General features: G+C 43.5%; 1 protein-coding gene across 1 annotated transcript in view; it reads left to right on the top strand.

The window, feature by feature from the left end:
- LOC150020672 (germinal-center associated nuclear protein-like) overlaps positions 1-18,167 on the top strand; it is a 47,359-nt gene that overhangs the window by 17,522 nt on the left and 11,670 nt on the right. Inside the window, exons 13-20 of the mRNA XM_090272473.1 lie at positions 1,825-1,925; positions 9,141-9,272; positions 9,658-9,771; positions 11,289-11,441; positions 12,997-13,194; positions 15,006-15,074; positions 15,157-15,294; positions 17,046-17,196. Of these exons, the coding sequence (XP_090128599.1) occupies positions 1,825-1,925; positions 9,141-9,272; positions 9,658-9,771; positions 11,289-11,441; positions 12,997-13,194; positions 15,006-15,074; positions 15,157-15,294; positions 17,046-17,196 (1,056 nt within the window). The remainder of the gene's footprint in view (positions 1-1,824; positions 1,926-9,140; positions 9,273-9,657; positions 9,772-11,288; positions 11,442-12,996; positions 13,195-15,005; positions 15,075-15,156; positions 15,295-17,045; positions 17,197-18,167) is intronic.

Raw genomic sequence — 18,167 nt, 5'->3', positions numbered from 1 at the left:
CCACCTGTCTGCTCTGAATGGTGCTTAACATACTCATTCAAAAGCCAGTGGACATGCTGACTAGGGACATGGGGACCACAGTTATCACCACATGCCCACTGATGGGCACGGCCCTGGGGTCATTGTGCCCACCAACAGGTGTGTCCCTGGGGTCAAGCAGGGCCTGTCCACCACACAGGTTGTGGGACTCGGTCTTGCCACCTGTTGCTTGGACAGGTGCTGGGGACTACCCCAGCCAGGGCATCAAGGAGGGCTGAGGGAGAGTATGGAAAATGGCCACAGACCCTGAGCATGTTTGGCGTGCAAGTGTGGCCCTGGGGGCCTTCTGAACAGCCATCCTTGAGCATGCAGGAGGCTTGCCCCATCCTCTGCAGATGGCTCCTCTCTGTTCATTAGCAGGAAGCCTTTCCAGAAACAGCATAGTCAGCCCCATGTTTGGGTCATTAAAACACCGTCAAAAAGTGTCCAATGCCCATGGTGGGACTGGTGCACAGATCCCTCCCTCCCACACCAGCCTTGCCAGCCCCCTCCCCCCCCAATAGCCCTCAAATCCATGCAGGAGTGTTCTCAGACTCTAGGACTCTGACCCTGACCCAGCCTTGCTTTTGTCTGGAAAAGTCCTTCTCACTCCCTCTTGGCTTCAAGGCTCACCTTCTCAGATTGCTACCTGCCACTGAACAAACAGCCAAGGTCACTCAGCAAAGCAGCCAGGACCATTTTCCTCACTCAGCGGGGTCATTCCTTCGCTTGCTCATTCACTCAGCAGTGGTTGGGATGCGTTACCATCCCCAGGGCTTCAGCCCCTCCACCCTAGGGAGACCTGCGGCTCCGGCACTCCTGGGCAGGGCACCCACGTTCTCTGCTGTAAAGCTGCCTCCCATGTGCACCTCTCCTAGGTGCTGAGCACCAGTGCACAAAAGCAGCATTAAAAGGCACATTTTCAAGGCCATTAAGTCTGATTGTAATCAGCGCAGGAGCAGGAGCAGGAGCGAGGTCATGTCCAGGCAGCATCTCGGCCTGCAGTAGAGACAGGAGATTCAGGCCAGAGCCCTACCCTGGCCTGCTTGTGTCCTCTGCCCGCCCAGTCCCTCACCTCACCTCCTTACAGTTCTCCGAGTTGGAGAAGTGGATGAGGTCATTGTTGTGTATCTCCTGGGTGTTGATGTCGCTGTATTCCTTCTGGCTCAGGTCTTTGGGGTTGGTGCTGTTGTGGGGTTGGTGCTCTTGGCCCTCAGGAACTCTGGGTAGGCCGCACTGAAGGCCTGGCCACTGGACTGGGCGATCAGCTGGGCCTGTGGGCAGGGGCAACCATTAGAGACCAGCATGGAGCCAGGCCCCACACTGCCTAGAGCGGAGGGGCCATGGCGGCATGGGTGCACAGCACACACATAAGCCTGCAAGGGGGCCCCCAAGAGAGGGGCCGGGGGAATCTATCCTGGGAAAGCTGTCTTCCCATCAACGCCCCTATGTGGGCCACCGTGGGGCTTTCTGCTACCTGTTCCTGTTAGGACCTGGCCCTGACTGCCCCACCTGAGCTGCTATTAAGTCCCAGACATTGTAGGACAAAGCACAGTGTCAAATGAAGTCTGCAAAGGTTAAAAAAAAAGAAAAAGGTCTCAATGGGAGTTCTGCCCTGGATGCGGCGATGTTCCATGAGAATGTAGTGGTTCTGTAAAGTCTTCAGTGCCCTTAGGTTACAAGCCCTGTCTAGATTGAGGCAGTGTTATGGCATGCCTGACCACCCTCTCCCCCTCCTCATCTGTCCTCTCTTTAGAGCCTGACCCCCTCCCTGACCTCCTCATGCCCCGTTTGACTTCTTTTTAGGACCTGGCGCAGGTGGTGGACGAGCTCATCCAGGAAGTTCTACAGAAGGACTGCGAGGAGGTCGGTGCCGCTGGGGCAGCCTTCGCAACCACAGCTCTTGGGTAAGTGGGGTGGTAAGTGGGTGCCCCTTCTGCTCTGAAGCTGTCTGTATTCACTGGGCCCAGACTCCATCCCTCCATACGTTTCCTTTCATAAAGCTGCTCAGTCTTCAGCAAGAGATTGCAGCTTCGCATGTACAGACTTGAATGTCGGTCCTGTTCTCTAGATGGGTGTAGTTCATGTTTTTGACCTTCTGTCTCTCATTGGCATGTAGTTTTCATTTGTGTCTGCTCTTTGAGCAACATTAGGTTTATTAAAGTTGTAAATTAAAAACCTATTTTTAAAAATACTTTACTACTTGAAATTCTAGTAAAGTAAAACTTAGTTCATTATTAAAAATTAAAAATACTCAAAGGAGACTTGATTTGGGGTGGTGAACACACAATACAACATATAATGTGTTACAGAATTGTACCCCTGAAACCTGTGTAATTTTATTAACCAATGTCACTCCAATAAATTCAATAAGTAAATGCTCAAAGTCCCCTCCCAAAATTAAACATACTCATTTTACTTGATCTTGGATTAAGTTTCAGTTTATAAATTTGACAGATTAAATCCCTTTATACCATTTGCATTTTAAACCATGGGAAAATTTCCTTAGACATTTATAAATTTTTTATGTCTGATTTTGTCTAATACTTAAAACATCTAGTCTTAATAAATTTAATAATCAAAATATTTCTAAGCTCTTAAGCAACTTTTGTAAAGCTGATTAAAATCTAATAAATTTAGTAAATCAGACTTTCTTAAGGATTTCAGAAATCCTAACACACAATAAAGTGACACAATTATAAAGTATATTTAAATATATTTCATCTATAAAAATGTAGACTACACGAAAGAATCAGTCTTTTTGATAGATTTGATTCATTTTTTTATACTGAAGTTATATACATACCTAAATTTTTTTTTTTTTTTTAATTAGAGAAACGTCGATTTGTTGTTCCACTTACTTATGTATTCATTGGTTGATACTTGTATGTGCCCTGATGGGGGATTGAACCTATAACCTTGGTATATCGGGACTGATGCTCTAACCAAATAAGCTACCTGGACAAGTCTATACTTTCTTTCTTTTTTTTTTTTTTTAGGGTTTCACACCTAGGTTTATTGAGGGAAGGGAGGGATAGGGGTTAGAGGTAAGAGGGAAGCTCCCAGTCCACCTCAAGGGCCCATTGGAATCTCCTATATCACTTATCGCAGGTATTACGTTCTAGACACCCCCCCCCCCCGTGAAGTAGGAACCTTAGATTTATTCTACACTCTTAACCTACATAACTTTAACAAGATACTTATACAGTACCGAAAATCCCGCGATATAGCGAAAAATCCACGATAAATAATTAACTATAATATTTTTAAAAATCCCGCGATACAGTGGGGCCGCGATAAATGAACTGCTATATAGAGGGGGACTACTGTATTTACTTTCTTGATGGAACTAAATATAAATGATTTCCATGAGCTTAATTTTTATTTTTTTATTGTGGTAAAATATAACAGAATTTATCATTTAAACCAATTTTAAGTATATTGTTCAATGGCTTTAAATACATTAAAAATGTTGTATATCCATCATCACTATCTATGTCCAGAACTTCTTCATCATTCCAAAACTATATTTACTAAACAGTAATTTGTTGTTCTCTTTCCCCAGCCCTTGGTTAACCTCTTTTCTTGTCTTTATGAATTTGCCTTTTTTAGGTACCTCTCATAAGGGAAGTCATAACAGTATTTGTTCTTTTGCGTCTGATTTTTTTCAGACACAAAAATGGCTTTAAGGTTCATCTATGTTGTAGCATGTATTAGGACTTCATTTTTTTTATGACTGAGTAGTATTCCATTAAACATATATACACACATATACGTGTGCAAGTATATACGTGCACATTTTTAAAAATTCATCTTTTGACAATTGTCAATAGTGATACTATGAACACTTGGGTTGTTTTCTACCTGTGGCAATTGTGAATAATGATGATAAAGTACTGAGTCTCTGCTTTCAGTTCTTATGGGTATGTGCCTAGGAGTGGAAATGCTGGATCATATAATCTATTAAGTTTTTGAAAAACAGCCTATTTTCCATCGTTTTACATTTTCACAAACAATGCGCAAGGGTTCCAATTTTTCTGTGTTCTTGCCAACACATGGTATCTTCTCTGTGTGTGTGAGTTTTTTTATAACCATTAAATGGGTGTGAAGTGGCATCTTGTAGTGTTGATTTGCATTTTCCTAATGACTAATGATGTTGAACATCATTTTTCATGTGCTTATTGGCCACTGATGAATCTTTGGAGAAATGTGTATTCAAGTCCTTTGTCCATCTTTGAATTGGGTGGGTTTATTTTATTTATAGTTCTTTTATATTCTGGTTATTAATTCCTTATCAGATAGATGATTTGCAAATATTTTTTTCCTCTTCTGTGGATTATCTTTTCACCTTCCTTATAGTGTCCTTTGATGCACAAAAGTTTAAAATTTTTGTGTAGTCCAGTTTATTTTTCCTTTGTTGTTTGTACTTTTGGTGTCATATATTAAGAAATCTTCACCAAATCCAATGTTTTTAAGATTTTTTTCTTATGTTTTCTTCTAAGAGTTTTATAGCTTTAGCTCTTAAGTTTGGGTCTTTGATCCATTTTGATTTCATTTTTATATTTGGTATAAAGTAAGGGTCCAACACCATTCTTTTGTATGTGGGTGTCTAGTTTTCCCAACACCAATTGTATATTTTAAAAAATTTTTAATTATATTTTATTGATTATGCTATTGCTGTTGTCCTGATTTTTCCCCCTTTCCTCCCCTCCACCCAGCACCCATCACTCTCCAGGCAATCCCCATATCATTGTTCATGTCCATGGTCATGTGTATAAGTTCTTTGGCTACTCCGTTTCCTATTCTGTACTTTACATCCATCCCCATGGCTATTCTGTAACTACCTATATCGACTACTTAATCCCCTCACCTCTTCACGCATTCCCTCACACCCCCTCCCATGTGGCAACCATCAAAATGCTGTCTGTATCCATGATTCTGTTTCTATCCTTCTTGTTTGCTTAGTTTGTTTTTTAGATTCAGTTGTTGATGGATATGTATTCATTGCCATTTTATTGTTCATAGTTTTGATCTTCTTTTTCTTAAATAAGTCCCTTTAACATTTCATATAATAATGACGTGGCAATGATGAACCTCTTTAGTTTTTTCTTGTCTGGGAAGCTCTTTATCTGCCCTTTGATTCTAAATGATATCTTTGCTGGGTAGAGCAATCATGGCTGTAGCTCCCTGCTTTTTGTGACTTTGAATATTTCTTGCCAATCCCTTCTAGCATGAAGTTTCTTTTGAGAACTCAGCTGACAGTCTTATGGGTACTCTCCTGTATGTAACTATCTGCTTTTCTCTTGCTGCTTTTAAGATTCTCTCCTTACCTTTAACTTTTGGCATTTTAATTATGATGTGTTTTGGAGTGGGCCTCTGTGCATCCATCATGTTTTGGACTCTGTGCTTCCTGGACTTGCATGTCTATTTCCTTCACCAAATTAGGGAAGTTTACTTTCATTATTTTTTCAAATAGATTTCCAATATCTTGTTCTTTCTCTTCTCCTTCTGGCACTCCTATGATGTGAATGTTGGACCTCTTGAAGTTGTCCCAGAGGCTGCTTATACTATCCTCATTTTCTTGGCTTCTTTTTTCATCTTCTTGTTCTCATTGGTTGGTTGTTGCTTCCTTATGTTCCAAATCATTGATTGATTCTTAGCTTCATCCACTCTACTGTTGATTCCCTGTAAATTGTTCTTTATTTCAATTAGTGTATCCTCCATTTCTGGCTGGATCTTTTTTATGCTGTTGAGGTCCTAAGTTCCTTGAGCATCCTTATAACCAGTGTTTTGAACTCTGCATCTGAGAGATTACTTATTACTTGTTTCCATTTCATTTAGGTCTTTTTCTGGAGGTTTTTTTTTTTTTTAAGGATTTTATTTATTTACTTTTAGAGAAATGGGAAGGGAGGGAGAAAGAGAGGGAGAGGAACATAAATGTGTGAGAGATACATTGACTGGTTGCCTCTCGCACACCCTCATCTGGGGACCTGGCCAGCAACCCAGGCCTGTGTCCTGACTGGGAATCAAACTAGTGACCTTTTGGTTTGCAGGCCAGTGCTCAGTTCACTGAGCCGCACCAACCCAGGCTTTTTCTGGAGTTTTTATCTGTTCTTTCATTTGAATCATGATTCTTTGCCTCCTTGTTTTGGCAGCCTTCCTGTATTTGTTTCTGTGTATTAGGTAGAACTTCTTTGATTCCATGTCTTGGTAGTATGGCCTAATGTAGTTGGTGTCCTATAGGGTCCAGTGGCACAGCCTTCCCTATCACTGAAGCTGGGTACTTAAGGTGCACTCTTTGTGTGGGCTGACTACATCCTCCTATTGTAGTTGAGACTTGCTTGCTGTTGGCAGGTCAATGGAAGGATTTACTCAGGCCAGTCCAGCTGTAAGGACTGGCTGTGACCACTGACCACCACCCTCTACCCTCCATGGAGGATCAGCCATGTAGGGACAAGGTAGTAGTGCTCCGATGTGGTCTGTTGCTCTCCACTGTGTTCACTGGCCCTGGGGTTTCCTGGGTGGTGCTGGCCAAGGTCAGGTCCAACCTGTTTAGCCAGGGGTGCCCTGCCTGAGGTATAAAGCAATCTAAAATGGCCGCTACTTGTGCTGGCCTTGGAGATTCCCAAGTGAAGCCAAGCTATGACTGCTGGTAGTGCCAGGTCCTGGGGCTCACTGAGGCCAGCTGTTGCTTGTTTGAAAGGATTTAGGAAGTTGTGAAGCATGTGCCAAGACCAGCCATGCATATGGAAAAGCAGACTGAGGGGTGGGGTAGGGATCTTGGTGGGGGTCGGCAAACAGTGTTAGCTGGGTTGATGGAATCTCAGATATGGCATAGCTTGCTGGTTCTGTGGCTCCGTTGGGGGGAGAGTTCAGAAAAGGGACAATGGCCTCTGCTTGCCTTGATGCCAGACACTTCAGTTTCTCCCTGTAAACCACTGATGCCTTTCAAGCTGCTACCCTGCTTCTGGAGCTCAGAGGGAGTGAGTCTGAGTAGTGCGTCCCTATGTGAGTTCTTTAAGAGGAACTGCTTGGAGCTCTAGCAGTTTCTTCCACCGACTCAATCCCTGCTGGTTCTGCAGCCAGAAGTTGTGGGGACTTACCTACCTGGCACTGGAACCCTGGGCTCGGGGGCCTGGTGTGGGCTGGGATTCCTTGCTCCCAAGATACCCCTCCTGAATTTTTATCCACCACATGTGGGTGTGTGACCAGCCTGTTCTGCATCTGCATCCCTCCTACGAGTCTGGATGGATGTGGTCTCTAATTCTGTAGTTGTCAGACTTCCAGTCAGCTTGATTATGATGGTCCTGAGTAATGTATTGTATATTTTAGTTGTAATTTTGATGTGGTTGTGGGAGGAGGCGAGCCATCTCTGCCTATGCTGCCATCTTGACCTGAGAGTTCCTAGCACCAATTGTTAAAAAGACTGTCCTTTCCGCATTGGATAGTTTTTGCACCTTTGTGCAAATCAGTTGATCATACATGTGAGGGTTTACTTTTGGGCTCTTATTCTATTTCATTGCCCTGCATGTCTGTGTTTGTGTTAGTACTACACTTTTTATTACTGTAGTGTTGTAGTAAGTCACTAATTCACAGCGTATGAGTCTTTCAACTTAGCGTTCCTCTTTTTCACGATTGTTTTGCTATTTGAGGTCCCTTGAAATTCCATATGAATTTTAGGATGGATTTGTCTCTTTCTGTAGAAAATGCTTGTAGGACTTTTATAGTGATTAGATTAACTCTAGATTGCTTTGGGTAGTTTTAACATGTTAACAATATTAAGCCTTCCAATTCATGAAATTAAGGCCATCCTTATTTTAGCAATATTTTGTAGTTTTTATTATACAAGTCTTTTCATCTCCATGGTTAAATTTAATTATTTTGTTTCTTTGTACTATTGTAAATGAAGTTTTCTTTATTTAATTTCATTTTCAGAATTTTCAGTGCTAGTGTATAGAAATGCCATTGATTTTGGGGTAGTCATTCTTCTATTCCCAACTTGATGAACTTTTGCTTACAAGTTCTAATAACTTTTGAGTGATTTCTTAGTATTTTCTCTATATAAGATCCTGTCATCTGTGAATAGACATAGTTTTCTTTCCAGTTTGGTTGTCTTTTTCTTGTCTAATTGCTCTGGCCATAACTTCCATTATGGTGTTGAATGAAATGTCAAAAGTAGGCATCCTTGTCTTGTTTCTGATCTTGGAAGAAAAGCTTTCACCCAGTCTTTCATCACTGAATATGTTAGCTATGGGTGTTATCATGTTGAGGAAGTTTCCTTCTATTCCTAATGTATTGAATATGTTTTATCATGAAATGGTGTAATATACAAGGTATAGTTGACTCTGAACAGCACAGGGGTAGGGTGCCAACCTCCACAATCCAAAATTCACGTAAAACTTTTGATTCCCCAAAAACTTTACAGTTGGCTCTCTGCATCTGCAGATTTAACCAACCTCAGATCGAATATAGTATTTTGATACGTGGATGGGAGTGCAAAAATACTGTTGTTGACCTGCGGTGGGGAATCTGAAGATGTAAAACCTGTGGATACAAACAACTATTTATTGAAAAATAATCTATGTGTAAGTAAGTGGACCTGTGCAATTCAAACCTGTGTTGTTCAAAAGTTAACTATATTACTTAATTTCGGTTTGCTAGTATTTTGTTCAGGATTTTTACATCAGTATCCATAAGGGATATTGGTTTGTCGTTTTCTTGTAGGGTCTTTGACTTCGGTATCAAATCAGGGCAATGCTGGCTTCATAGAAGTATTAGGAAGTGCTGCTTCCTCTTCAGTTTTTTCAAAGACTTTGAGAAGGATTGTCATTACTGTTTCCTTAAGTAATGGATGGAATTTATTAGTGAAGCCATCTGGTCATTGGCTTTTCTTTGTTGGGAGGGGTTTTTGACTGTTGACTCAATCACCTTACTGGTTGTAGGTATAGTTGGGTTTTCTGTGTCTTCATGAGTCAGGTTTGATAGAGTATGTGTTTCTAACCGTGGTTTTAATTTTTATGCTAAGAGCCAATTAAAATTTTTCCCCTTGAAGAGTTAGAAGTTATGTGGTTTGCTTGGCTTTATTAATTTATTTAGAATGATACCCACTTTGCTCTGTCTAGTGTTTCCAATGCTGCTATGGAGGAGTTGTTAACAGCTGCAACCGCGGGCATTTTGAGACACATTGCAGCTGAAGAAATAACTAAGGAAAGGGAACGCAAGGAGGAGGAGAGGCGGCAGGCTGAAGAGGCGAGGTGAGTGTGTCTCGTTCTTAAGGTATACCCGGGGGTTAGTGCGTAGACACAGGAGAGAACCTGAACGGGTCTAGGATGCTCTTGCTGTTGTTGTCACTGCATCACACCTGAGGCTCACCTAGCGCCCTCGTGCATGTTGGCCTAGGGAGTGGAAGGGGGTCTTGAGGCTATGCCCACCCTGTGAGCAGCAGCTCCTCCCCATTGAGAGGGGGACTGGAGTGGGGGCAGCTGTGTGGTCTGTCTGGTGGGATCAGAGGGTTAGGCCTGCTGACTCAGGCAACACAATTCAAATCCCCACCTGTGGGGTCATGGAGTGTGATGCCACCACTTACTTTTATTCTTAAACATTCCCCTTGTGCTTTTTTCTTTCTTAAAAAAACTTCAGGTTGAAACAAGAAAGAGAACTGCTGTTAACTCAGATGAGTCAGGACCTGGCTGCAGAGCTGACGGAACAGGTGGTGGTGGAATGTGTGAGGGACACCTGCTCCCAGGAATTGAAGTAAGTGAAGTCTGGGTCCTGCCATGTGAGAGGAGTGGTAGGGCAGGAGGGAAGGGCCACTTAGGCACTGTGGTCGGACTGGGCAGTCAGGCTAGCGGGTTTCACTTTGGTGAGGAGCATACTTACTTTTCGGATGGCAAAACGCTGAAACACTGTCCCTGTGTGTGCGTTGCCTCCAGAGAGGGCCTCACTTCCCCTCTTATCCTCATTGTAGACCCAGCCCTGGGCAAGGGATGTTTCTGCAATAGAATTTACTAGTAGTCTCTGTACCAGGTTACTTGCTGTTAGTTTTTCTCAAATAGAAGATCCTTCTCTTTTTTAAAATCCTCAACCATGGATATGTTTATTGATTTTAGAGGGCGGAGGGGAGACATTGATTGGTCACCTCCCATATGTGCCCCAGCTAGGGGTTGAACCTGTAACCTAGGTAATGTGCCTTCACTGGGGTCTGAACCCGCAACCTTTTGGTTTACGGGACAACGCTCTAACTAACTGAGCCACCCAGCCCGGGCAGAAGATGCTGCTCTTCTTTCATATGTTAAAATATTTCTTGGAGTTCTCTCACTTAAGAACTTTATTGATTTCCATGCCAAGCTTCAGGAAGATAGAGATTCAGTTGTGCAGGGAAATCCGTCCTCAAGCTTAAGCTCTCTGAGATAACCCAAAGGTGGCGGACTACATAGTACTCATCACAGCTCCCAGTGCAGACGGAGCACAGAGCTGGAAGGCAGAAGAGTGTTGTTTAATTCATGTTTGTTTCCATGTCTATTAACTGGGACTCTATTTCTATATTTATTATAAGTAAGAGACTTCATAAATGATGCATATATGGCTGTTCTTAATCCCAGGAAGGGGTGTTAGGAGTTAAGTAAACCCAGGACTCATTGATATGCCAGTAACATGCTGTTCTCTTTGATTCCAAGAGACTTAGTCTGTACCTCCCCCAAGTGTGTGGCTATTGGAAATGGGTCTTGCCTATTTAAGCTATTTTGATTTTGTGACTATATGTATTTGATGAAGTCTTCTTTGCTCCCTTGGTTGATAGAATTTTGTTACAAAAATCTCTTATAGATACTAATTTATTTGAGGGCTACTGCAGTATGACCACAGGCTGCCAGTTACAGTGCAATTGAGACACTTTTCACTGCAAACATCAAATATTGCTGATGAGAAGATGTCTTAATGGCCATTTAAAAATAAAATTTCTAACCGTTTTATTAAGATAAAGGTTTATTTCTGGATTATTTCCAAGTGTCCCATTGGACCTATACTCGACCTATACTCAGTGCCCTGTACCACTCTTGTTTTTGTTTTTTTTCCTGTTACCTTTGTTGTATGGTGATTCTTTTCAAATGGCTATACACTAAGTAAAATGAAAATCTTAAAGCTTCTCTTGTGGCAAAGACGTAAGTATGTTTCAATATAAAGGACATAGACTCTTGTACTTTTAAGGCAAGCCCTCAGGGTGCGTGGGCCCTGGGTGCAGTGTCTCCCTTGCTGATGGCCCTGTTCCCTAGGAGTGCAGTGGAGGCAGACCACAGGGTCCGTATGGCCCGTTGCTCTGAGGATGTCTGTGCCCACTTGGTGGACCTGTTTCTTGGGGAAGAGATTTTCCAGACTGCAAAGGAGACCCTCCAGGAACTTCAGTGCTACTGCAAGTATCTTCAAAGGTGCGTCATGTGTCCTTACAGATAAAATCCTTGCACTCAGGAGTCTTTTTATAAAGGTTATACTTTAAGAAATGATCGTTTATGCACATGCACACAGACACAGGTAACACATGCCTTCCTACAGGATATAAAGTAAGGATATAACTAAGGAATTAGACTGGGAAGGATAGTTGAGTATTTTGATAAATATTTATAGGTTGCTTTCTGTTGTTTACTCTTTGTGCTATACACAGGGAGATGGCCATGAACAAGCCAAACAAATTATAGTTGTGTGTAAAACAGAATTTATAATGAAAAAAAAGCAGTTCTTAGGGAAATGTATACAACGTACAAATGGTGTATACTCAAATAGACTGTTTTGGATTTATATATAGTAGTATAACCCTAAAGAAAAGAAGGCACATATAATGAACATATACTTAGGACAGTGATTACTTTTGGGAATGAGAGGGTGTGTGATTGTTCAGAGTCCACAGGCATCATGGGCACTGCTTCTTAATTGGATGGAAGGATGTGGGTGTTTGACTCATTAAACTGGGCATATATGTGTTGTGTGTGTGTGCTTTTTTTAAAAGATTTTATTTGTTTTTAGAGAGAGGGAAAGGAGGGGAGAAAGGGAAAGAAACATCATTGTGCGAGAGAAACGTAGATTGGTTGTTTCTTGCGTGCCCCCAACTGGGGACCTGGCCCGTAACCCAGGCATGTGCCCTGGCTGGGGATTGAACTAGCAACCCTTCGGTTTGCAGGTTGGTGCTCAATCCACTGAGCTACACCAGCCAGGGCATGTGTTACATATTTTGTATGGTGATTCAGTTCATGTAAAATTTAACGTAAGTATTAGTGTTCTTGGCAGTTGCAACCACATGAGAAGGAACACAGTGAGCAATGACTCTCTATTCCATGAGAGACTCCGTCTTCCTTCTCAGAAGCAGCTGCTGCTTGTGTACCCACCAGACACCTTCTGTCCTTTTTTTGTGGTTCATAGTGCAGCTGGGGGCATATTCCCAGCTCTGTGCAGCCATTCTTTGCTCCAATTGCCAGGAGATGGCAGCAGCATGTTGGCTTTCCCAGTTGTCAGTGGCACCATAAAGGACCTACTTGGCCCCTGGATTTCTCTCTTTAGCTATGACAAAGAGTACTGTAGGAACCATCCTGTACACACGGTGCTCACATGTCTGGAGGTAAATTCCTGTCAGTGGTGTTTGCTGAGTCAAAGGTATATGTACCTTGAATTTCTATCCATATTGCTAAACTAGTCCTCTAGAGAGGTTAGCATTAGCTCTTAAGCTGAGTAATTTTTTTGCTTACCATCACTCATTTGCTGTGAGGTCTCTCCCATGCCTGAGTTTGTTTCTTTTTGTTTGTTTGGCTTTTTTTCCCCTTGAGTTTTAATTCTGACTAATTTCTTAGTGTGAGGACTATTGCTGAAAAAAGAAAACAAACATACTGCCAACAAACGTGTTCCTGTGTTACTGGTGCCAGAGTGTGTTTTTTGTGTGTGTCCCTGTGGGGACCCTTCAGCACACCAGCGGTGATATGTCGGTGTGCCCTCCAGGTGGAGAGAAGCTGTCGCTGCCCGGAAGAAGCTGAGGCGCCAGATGCGGGCCTTCCCTGCAGCGCCCTGCTGTGTGGACGTGAACGACAGGCTGACTGCGCTGGTGCCCAGCGCCGAGTGTCCCATCGCTGAGGAGCACCTGGCCAAGGGCCTCCTGGACCTGGGCCACGCAGGGAAAGTGGGCATCTCCTGTACCAGGTCAGCGCTCAGCTTGCTGCCCCTCCTGTGTCTGCGGAGGGAAGCTGGATAGTCAGAGAGTGAGGACAGATGCAGGGCTGCGCTTTTGCATGTGATCTTTCCCTCCAGTTCTGTGCATGTGGTTGTCTGCCTGCTTTGATTTGTATGTCTTTTCCCTTAAAACACTCGGGGTCCTGGTAATTGAATTTTAGTTGGAGCCACCTGTTTTTCTCCTGGTTTTCCTGGTTTTAAGAATATATCACGTCCACTCTTTGGTAGAGCCAGAGGTCCACATGGGCTCACCCCCACTCCCACTTCCTGTTTCCTTTGCTTTCGGATTCTGCTTCTCTGTCATTGCTGCTGCTGTCTAGCTCACACCACTCACACCTCCCTCAGTCTTCTGCAGCTGCATTTTAGCACCTCTTCCACCCACCCTTCAGTCTCCTCTCGTGGGGCTCCCTCCCGCGCCCCTTTGGCATGGCCTTCCCTGCCACTCCTCCCAGCCTCTCTGAGCAAGTGTGGCTCCTTGTAGCCCTGCCCAGGTCTTCGCTCGAGCTATCCAATGCTAGCCATGCAGGGCTCGGCCTCTCTCTTCAGGCCACGCCAGTGCTGCCTCTTGAGAGGGGCCTACAAGTAGGGGGCCCAGGAGAAGGCAACATGGAGGGGCTACAGCAGCACACCGTCTGGGTCTTGTGGCGGTTCCTAGTCTTCCTCTGGTCTGTTATGGGACATTTTTTCTGAACACCATCTCCAGGGTTTCCTTCAGCTCCAATAAACTGCCAGTTGCCTTGATTCCTGAGGTCCCCTTTGCATCTGTAAGTGGGGTGGGTGATGGCACTGACCCGTCTCAGACACAGCTGTGTGTGGTCAGGGTGCTCAGGCGCCTCTTTGACCCCTGGCAGCCTTGGCACTGGCCTAGCCTCCTCCTCGAGTTGTGGCTGCTTCCTCTGTCTTCCCCACACCCCGACACAGCCCCCTGCCCTGGTAATCTCTTTCTGTCCTTCACACTGACAACTCCCGTTGTGAGTCTGTAGCCTAGACTCCTGTGTCTTGTGTCCCAGACTCCTGTACCCAATTCCCAACCCTGCGTCAGAACCTAACCTTCACCCAGCCTGCCCCACTCAGGGCCTTCCTGGCTCACAGGATGCCAGCCTGTCCTCCCTGGGCTTAGGTCATGCACCTGAACTCAGACCCATCAGCCCGGAGCACTGCCTTTAGCACCTCTGCTGTCCGCCGGCCAGCTTCCGCCTTTGACCCCTACCACAGTCAAGTCAGGTCACCTCGTGACTCTAGTTGCAGTCTCTTTGTTGCTCTCTGAGTCCTTCCATGGCAGCCCTTGCCCTGCTGCCCCGCCTTCCCCCACTGCTCTCCCTGTACTCATTCTCGGCACACACACCCACTCCTGCCTTGGCATGGCCGTTATCTTTGCTTCTCCCCCAGAAGTCACCATGCTCTTTCCTCTTAGTTCTTTTAGGCCTTTGCTCACATATCACTTTTCTGACCACTCTCTGTGAGACTGCAGCACGCTCACGTGCCTGCCATTCCATCCAATTGCAGAGGTGCGTCTCTCCCCATAACAGCAGGATTTTTGTCTGTTTACCGCTCTCTCCTGTGACTGTCACATGGAAGACAATTGCTTGATATCTGTGGAATGAACAGGTCCATCTGTTTATCAGAAAATGTTTTTTTGGTCTCCTGAGTATTTCCCTCCTGGAGATATTTACTAACCAGTTACTTTTTACTGAAAACATGAGTAAGTACTTATCAGGTTCCTTCCATGGGTACTTTGCTGGCCTCATGTAGACCCAGCGTTGTTCTCCCTTTCTTTGTAGGCTGAGGTGGCTCAGGAACAAGACTGCATACCAGCTGAAGGTCCAGTACTTCTACCAACAGCTGCTGAGGTCTGTCATGTCCCCGCTGTGCATGCTGCTCCTTCCCCAGGACCCAAGCATCAGCTCACATGCCATGTTCGGTCTCTTCCAGTGAAGCAGCGTGGGCACCCCTGGACCTGCCTTCCCTCGTGGCTGAGCACCTCCCTGGTAGAAGGAAGCATGTGTTTTGGAAGCCGGTGCTGGTGTTGCCCAACTACGGAGAAGAGCAGTCTCCAGGGAGTCCTAGCAGGTCAGGGAGGGGTTTCCTCTGGGGGCTTGTTGCTGAGAAAGCAGCCTGAGGAGGTGGAGTGACTTCTCCCGAGAGTGTTGGGCAGTGGAGCGACACAAGGGGCAACTGGGGTGTCAGAGGCTGGTGGGGACACTGACGGGTAGGTTTACTCTTTGGTGCTTAGACTTGCAATCTGTTTTGTTTGTGATTTGAAGTTGACCCTTTAGATTATTTAAATTTTTATTCTGTAAACGTGGCAATACTCTGTCCAAGTGCATTTTAGAGTTGATTGTTATTTAGAGCTATGCCAAGGTGTATTGATTAGATGCCACTTCATTTTAGAGTCTTGGGGAAGATAGTTTATAATTTGTCTGCTTATAGACCCAGTTATTAGGAAAAAAATTCTGGCATTTTTATAAAGAAATCCAAGAAATTGTTTCTTATAGCCAAATTGCTTCTATACTTTTAAAGCAACTATAAAACATGTTACTTTTATTTTTAACAGCTTTTTTGAGATATAATTCATGTATAAATTTCACCCATTTAAAGTTCCGCTTCACTGGTTTTTAGTGTTCACAAGAGTTGTACAGCCATCACCATGATCTAATTCCAGAACATTTTTTCACTTAAAAAGAAACTCCATACCTCCCTAGCTTCAGCCCCTGGCAGCTACTAATCTGCTTTCTGTCTTGATGCATTTGCCTGTTCTGGACATCCTGTGTAAATAGAATCATACAGGATGTAGTATTTTTGACTGGCATCTTTCACTCAGCATAGATGTTTTCTAGGTCCATTCATGTTGTAGTGAATGTACCAGTCCTTTTTTGAGGCTGAATAATATTCCATGGAATGAATATATTACATTTTATTTGTTCATCAGTTGATGGGATATTTGGGTTGTTTCCATTTGTGTATCTGAATGTTTATGTGGATGTATGTCAGCAGTTCTCTTGGCTATATACCTAGGAGTGGAATTGCTAGGTTGTGTGGTAACTCTATGTCTACATCTTTGAATATTTGCTGAACTATTTTTTATAGCATCTGTACCATTTTACATTCCTATCAGCAATGTATGAGGATATTAAGTTCTCTGAACACATTACTTTTTTTTTTTTTCCTCAAGATTTTATTTATTTTGAGAGTGAGGGGAAGGGAAGGAGAAAGAGAGGGAGAGAGAAATATTTGTGTGTGAGAGAAACATTGATTAGTTGCCTCTTGCATGTCCCCAATTGGGGACCTGGCCCACAACCCAGGCGTGTGCCCTGACTGGAATCAAACCGGTGACCTTTTGGTTCACAAGCCTGTGCTCAATCTGCTGAGCCACACCAGCCAGGGCTGAACACATTACATTTTAAGCAGGGACACATGTAGGCTAAGATATCTGAGCAAAGATTAGAGTTTGTGGTGTTTTAAAAGTATTTACATGATTCACGTATGTTTCTAGAATTAAGTTCTCATGACTGAGAAATTTGATTCTATAAAACATGTATACTTTAAACTCTAAGGATCTTTTCTATTGCTCAAAATCTTTTCTTAGTGCTTTAGAATCTTGTCACATTTGAATGAACCAGTTCCATGAGTGCCCTCTTTTCTAACACAAAAAATTAACCCGGTAGAGTTTGTTCAGATCAATTCCACAGTAAAATTTATGTCTGTGGACCTACATCTGTGTGATATTTATCTAACTTTTTTTTCCTGAAAATCTTTATAGTTTAGATTTAGAATTGGATTCTTCTTCATGTGTTTTTCTTCTTTTTTTCTTTTATTCACAGAATTCTAGCAAATTGGTTAAAAGTCAAGTTCATGGGAGATGATGGCTTGATTGACACATGTAGTAATGCTGGTGGGATTCAGACACTCACGCTGTTTAATGCGATCAGCAGCAAAGGGAATCAGACAGTTTCTGTCAACGTGTGTGTAAAGGTGAGTGGCAATCACTATGTGTATTTACTTCTGTGATTTTCTTATTTTCACTCACTCCCAGACATCAGTGGAATTATAAATGCCTGAAGTGGTTTTGAAAGAATGTGGGAGCCTCAGAAGTAAGTGGCATGTCTGTTCCTCCTTGTGTCTTGATGGCATCCCATGGACCCCTATTTGGTGTGAGATACCGGGCTAGGGTCCAGGAGCACAATGAGCCTTTGAACTATCTCTGATCATAGACTACTTTGAGAACTTAGTGAAAAGTCAGAACCACCCTGACAAGTGCATAGATGCACCTATGCTCTTCTGCACATCATTCAGAAGCCCTGAACTCTATATCTGCCTCTGGTAGTTAACCCAAGAGAGATAAGAAACAGAGCATTCCACAAGAGTGCGGTGACTGTTACATTTCACTTGGTTTGTTAACTACTGACAACTTTGTTAAAATAGCTTCCTGATATATCAGGTTTTAGCAAATGACTAATGCTTTTTAATTCTACTTAGTTTTCACCGAACTTGGTCCCAACTACTATATAGGTTTAATATTGGACATTTCAGGTTAGTTGTTTTGCTTTACATTCAGGTTGTCCTCAGTTTTCCATTACAAGTTCTATGTTTTTTAAAAAATAGGTGTTTTTTACAATACTCACCTTAATTGGTTCCCGGGGAGAATTTTGTTTAAATGAGAACCTATTTCCTCATTAGATTCAAACCTGCATAAATGAATTTTAGATTTCAGTGCATGTGTTCAGAAATAGAACCAGATGTGTGTCTTATTAACTGAGAAAACAGCAGTGCAGGGTGGAAAGTGCAGGCTTCAGTGCTGAGCAGACTTGGTGTTGATGGCTGCTGCTCTGGCCAGCTCTTTGAACCTGGGTTTGGTACCTTTCATGATGTGATGCCCAGAGTCTCCTGAGGGCCAGCTGGGCTGCACGCTTGGAGGGCTCATTGAAAGTCAGCTCTCTACCCCA

Source organism: Furipterus horrens, unplaced genomic scaffold (genome assembly GCF_987537825.1).
Source record: "Furipterus horrens unplaced genomic scaffold, mFurHor1.1.pri manual_scaffold_1, whole genome shotgun sequence".
Taxonomy (NCBI): domain Eukaryota; kingdom Metazoa; phylum Chordata; class Mammalia; order Chiroptera; family Furipteridae; genus Furipterus; species Furipterus horrens.
This window is presented reverse-complemented; position numbering and strand designations above follow the sequence as displayed.